The 4882-nt window shown below is 29.3% G+C and overlaps 1 protein-coding gene across 2 annotated transcripts; it reads left to right on the top strand.

Annotated features, from left to right (window-relative positions):
* The first annotated feature begins 296 nt into the window (after positions 1-296).
* On the top strand, positions 297-3776 carry LOC107481580 (protein RGF1 INDUCIBLE TRANSCRIPTION FACTOR 1-like). Of its 2 annotated transcripts, none has more exons than XM_021139435.2 (4): positions 297-652; positions 1112-1186; positions 1993-2139; positions 3440-3776. In XM_021139435.2, exons 1-4 carry the CDS (start codon positions 425-427, stop codon positions 3668-3670), a joined length of 681 nt encoding a protein of 226 aa, XP_020995094.1. In that variant the 5' UTR covers positions 297-424; the 3' UTR covers positions 3671-3776. The 2 variants fall into 2 exon arrangements, with proteins under 2 accessions (XP_020995094.1, XP_015957338.1); XM_016101852.3 differs by having other exon boundaries at positions 3359-3776.
* Positions 3777-4882: the final 1106 nt, after the last annotated feature.

Raw genomic sequence — 4882 nt, 5'->3', positions numbered from 1 at the left:
CATCTAAAAAAATAGATATAATTGTACGACTATATAAAATATTTTACATTATCAATAAATCAAAATTAAATTCTAATTCAAATCCTAAAATTTTATTAAGTTTATATTGATTTAAAAATAGTAGTTGAGTATTCGGCTAGAATAATAGTATTTGTTGGGAGTAGAAAAGATTGCAACATAAGAAGGAGGTGTGCGCGGATGATATATTGATTGATATGGTAGTAGTGGTGGTGCGGAGTGGAGTGGAGGTGATGAGCGTAGAAAAAGAATTGTTAGTACGCACTGCTGTGCTGTCCTTCAATTCCCGCTCTTTTCAAGAAACGACAACACACATTCTGGAACCTCATCGACACTCTGCTTCTCTATAAATAAAAACACACCCACACTCACACTCCCTTCTTTAATTATAATATTATTATTAATTATGGTGAGGGATGATGAGAAGAGAATGATGATGATGATGGAGCAAGAGCAAGAAGAGGAAGCTGTGCCTGCATGGCTATCGAAGCTTATGGGAGAGAGATTCTTCGGTGAGTGTGGGGCCCACCAGAACCTCCGAAAGAACGACAAGAACGTCCTTTGCCTCCGCTGCTGCCTCTCCCTCTGCCCTCACTGCCTCCCTCTCCACCCACACCACCACCCTCTCCTCCAGGTTTTCTCAATTTAGGGTTTTCTCTTTCAATTGCCCTAACTTCCCCCCCTTTTTATAGATTTTGGTTTCTTTCCCGTTAATGGAACAAGAAAATCTCTTTTTTTATCCATTTCCCCCCTGCGATGCTTCCTCACCTGTTACTTTCATTTGAAAGCGAAACTTTGACTCAATTCTTACTCCTCTTATTTAATTATTATTATTATTATTATTCCTCAATTGAATTCTCTTTCTTGTGATCTCGTAAATTTCCATTACTAATTAAAGTAAGTTGGAATATATATTACTCTACTAGATGACCAATTCTCTTCCCAGAAGTTCTGTAATAATAATCATAATAAAAAGAAAAAACATTTGAGGTATTCCCTTTGCTCTATAAGCTGCATGAATGAGTAGAATGAGCATTGACCAATTAATTAATAATGTGTTTCACAATAATTGAAGTGCATGTGTGTTCCTCAGGTGAGAAGGTATGTCTACCATGACGTGGTTCGATTGGGTGATCTTGAAAAGCTCATTGATTGCTCCAATATTCAGGTAGTTCTAATAAGGGATATTTCATATTTGTTAAGTTATTAATAAAAATTATAAGAATATATGTTTTTTTTTCAAGAGTAGTTTAAGTTAGTAAAGATTTAATTTACTTCTTTAACTTTTAAAATATTTAATTTGGGTTTGAGATTATCATTGTATATTAGTTAGATTCAATTACAAAAATATAATATCCAATACTATATTAAAATATTTTAGAAATAATAACTAAGTTTTGCCTATTTTTTATGAGAAAAATTGGATGACTCGTAATCTTTTGGTTAATATGTAACATATTTGATTTGTTGATATACTCTCTTATAGTTAAGAGCACTAGATAGTACTCTCTTCATCTTATAGTAATTGTCTCTTTATTATTATTTTTATTATAAATTAAGTGCTGTTTATGTCATTTATTATTAAATAGAAAGCAAACATAGGCTAAATAAATAATTAATGGAAAGAGAAAATAGTATTCTGAATAATTTTATATTTTTAATAAAATTGAATGATTGTTTTAATATTTCTATTAAGTATTTAAGTTAAAAAGAGATACCTCATATGAAAAAGAGTGAATATTAAATTTGTATGCTTTTAATGTATTAAATATAGTGAAGTGTATTAAAAATATAAAAAATTAAAATTTCAATAATTCTTCTTTAACATTGTTAAATTAACTAAACTCATTTACTAGCTAACATGAGTTATTGTTGAATACATTTAATATGAATTATAGAAGAAATGAAAAGAAGAAATTTGATTTATGAAGAGGGTGAGGTTAACATAAAAGAAAAACTACTAATGAAATGCAGCCATACACGATTAATGGGGCGAAAGTGATATTCTTGAATGAGAGGGCACAGTCAAGGTCATCATGCAGAGGTGGCACTGGCAACTCTTGCTGCTCTTGTGACAGGATTCTTCAGGACCCCTTCCACTTCTGTTCTCTCTCATGCAAGGTCCGAACCTTTCTTTTGTCTCATTTCCATGTCTCTCTCTCTCTCTTTCTTTCTTTCTTTTTCTCCTTTGGCCTCTTCTCTCTCCCTCAAAACAAATTACTGGTCAATTCAACATCTATCCTGTTTCGTTTTTAATGCTTCTATATCATTGCCACTATTAGTAATACTATTTAGTCAAAATCATTTCTAAAATTAATTTTCTTTTTCAATTAAACATTTTATCACATATATCATCTTTTAATCAATACAACAATCACTCTTTTAAAATTAATTTGGGATGTTTATTTTTTTAAAAGATCAAATTATTTATTAATTAAACATTTGAATATTAACCTAGCAAAATTATTTATTTATTTTTAATTAAATAGTTATTCTTTAGCAAAGGAAAAAAAAACCCTTATAATGCTAACAAGTACCAACGGAATTTTATTATATTTTTCTACATTGAAAAGTACCATGTGTTGTGTGCTGTTGCATACATCGATTAACGTTATGCTACCCTATGATAGCTAGGTTTCTTAATTAAGACCACCTGTCTCACTTTGAATGGTTGTTTATGTGGTTATGACTTGTGAGAAGAAAAAAACAAGAAAAATACTGCTACAATTTTTAATATCATTATAAATTTCTCAAGTCTCTCAACCATAAAGTGCTTGGGAAAACGATGATCAATTAAAAAAGCACCTTTCTCACGGCATGAGAAAATTAATGATGGAAAAGGAAATTTCTTCTTCTGGTAAATAGACACATAAAGCAATTCTTTTTACCCCTATTTCAAGTTTCAAGTCATTTTCAACACCTATTTTTTTTTCTCATGATCTTTGCGTAAAAAAATTGATATATAGCAACATGAGATATAGTATTATCTATATTAACTGAAATTCATGTGTATAATCAATCAATCAATCAACATTTAAATAAATTCATAGAAAATTTTTGGAAAAATTTTAAATATAACTGGAATATTAGTGTTTCAGTAAGTTTAATGGTTGATTTTAATAAATATATTATATATTTTTTTTATACTTAATAATTATAATTCTTTCCATAATTTTTACAATTTATAATAGTTTGTTTTCATAGTTCTAATTTTTTACAATCTATGTTGAGAAATTTTTTTCTCAAAGTCCAAATGTGACAGCAACTTAAAATAATAAGAAAGAAGAAAATTTAGAGAGTGATGAATGTATTTAAAAAATATAAAATAAAAAATATGCAGGTTGATCACATGGTGTATGAGGGTGAAAGGTTGTCGAGCATTTTGCATCGATTCGATGAATCAGATTTCTCGTTTTCGCAGTTCGAGGGTCTGAGAGTGGATAGTAGTTCGGAGCTAGTTGATGAAGATAATACCCAATTTGCCCCCAATGGCTCTTGCTCCAACACAGATGCCACAGCCAGTAATTCCGTAATTTCAAGTGAAGCCAATAGGAACAAGAACAAGACCAAGACCAAGTCCAAGTCCAATGGCTTCTTCCATTCTCTCGGTAGCAGGCGAAAAGGTGCTCCTCATAGGGCTCCTTTCTGCTAGCTACTACTTCTTCATGTCTTTAATTTAATTTCTTATTCAAACTAATTAAACTTAATTAATTGCTACTGCCTTTTAATTATTAATTATATTATATATATTATATTTAGCTAGCTAGCACCACTTATGAAAAATAAATGTTTACTAGCTATTAGGTTTTTGTTTAAATTGTGAGTATGAAAAACCATATAGTATTATATATATGCATGCTTATCTAGTAGTCTTAGCAAAATAAAGTGTCTAGGGCTATGTTTACGGTTTACTTATATTTAAATTGTTGCCAAATTACTTGTATTGGGGTGAAGTGAGAAATTTCATCTTTTTTATTTTTAATTGGGTAGTTCAATAATCTAATAACAAATTTTAATTAGTAAATCAATCTTTAACTTTTTATATTGTTAGACATTGGTCTTGCATCAAATTTTAATAAAAATTTAGACGAATCAATCTCTATCATTTATTTAATAAATATATATAAATTCTTAAAAGTTTTTAAAATTATATTATCAGTTCTTTTATATAAACGAATGATTTAATATAAAGATTAATTTGTCTAACAAAATAAAAATTTAAGGACTTGATTGGTAATAATTAAAATTTATTAAAAATTAAAATATTTAACTAAAAATTACATTTGGGGTATTTTTTTTTTCTTAAAACAAAAAGCCAAAACAGTCAAAATTTAATAGTTTTAGTTTTTTTTTGTCTGTCTTTCTAATATTATCGCAGTCTTTATGATTGAATTTGGAACCTTTTCAAAGTTCGTGACTAATATCTATCCTCTTAAATGTGCCTACTATATTCAAAGGCAATAACATCTTACAATATAAGATGAATACTCTAAAATAAATAAGTAAACTGCCTATATTGCATTGGTTTGAAGGTGTTTCAAAGTTAGTTTCAATTCTGCAATATATATATAGAGAGAGAGAGATGATATGATTATTTGGCAGCTAATCGGTTTCCAATTATCATTGAAATTTGAATCTTAGCAATTAGCATGGAGAGGTAATGGCAAGACAAAAGTGAAGGATGAAGTTGTTACATGATGATGCGTCGTAGAAGCTCTTAAAATGAAGAGGGATAGGGTTAAACGGAAACGGTAGCTAGTGATGATGTTACTACTGACATGGTTTATTCATCATGTGCATCCTCATTATTAGTTAGACCAGGGCAGTGACACCTGGATTTATCAAAAAAAAAAAAAAAGAGAAT

This window comes from Arachis duranensis, chromosome 3 (genome assembly GCF_000817695.3).
Source record: "Arachis duranensis cultivar V14167 chromosome 3, aradu.V14167.gnm2.J7QH, whole genome shotgun sequence".
Classification (NCBI taxonomy): Eukaryota; Viridiplantae; Streptophyta; class Magnoliopsida; order Fabales; family Fabaceae; genus Arachis; species Arachis duranensis.
This window is presented reverse-complemented; position numbering and strand designations above follow the sequence as displayed.

Coding starts and splice junctions, on each gene's coding strand:
- LOC107481580 (XM_016101852.3), top strand. CDS start 425: ATGGTGAGGGATGATGAGAAGAGAATGATGATGATGATGGAGCAAGAG. Junction 653..1,111: donor ACCACCACCCTCTCCTCCAG/GTTTTCTCAATT, acceptor TGTGTTCCTCAG/GTGAGAAGGTATGTCTACCA. Junction 1,187..1,992: donor TTGATTGCTCCAATATTCAG/GTAGTTCTAATA, acceptor AATGAAATGCAG/CCATACACGATTAATGGGGC.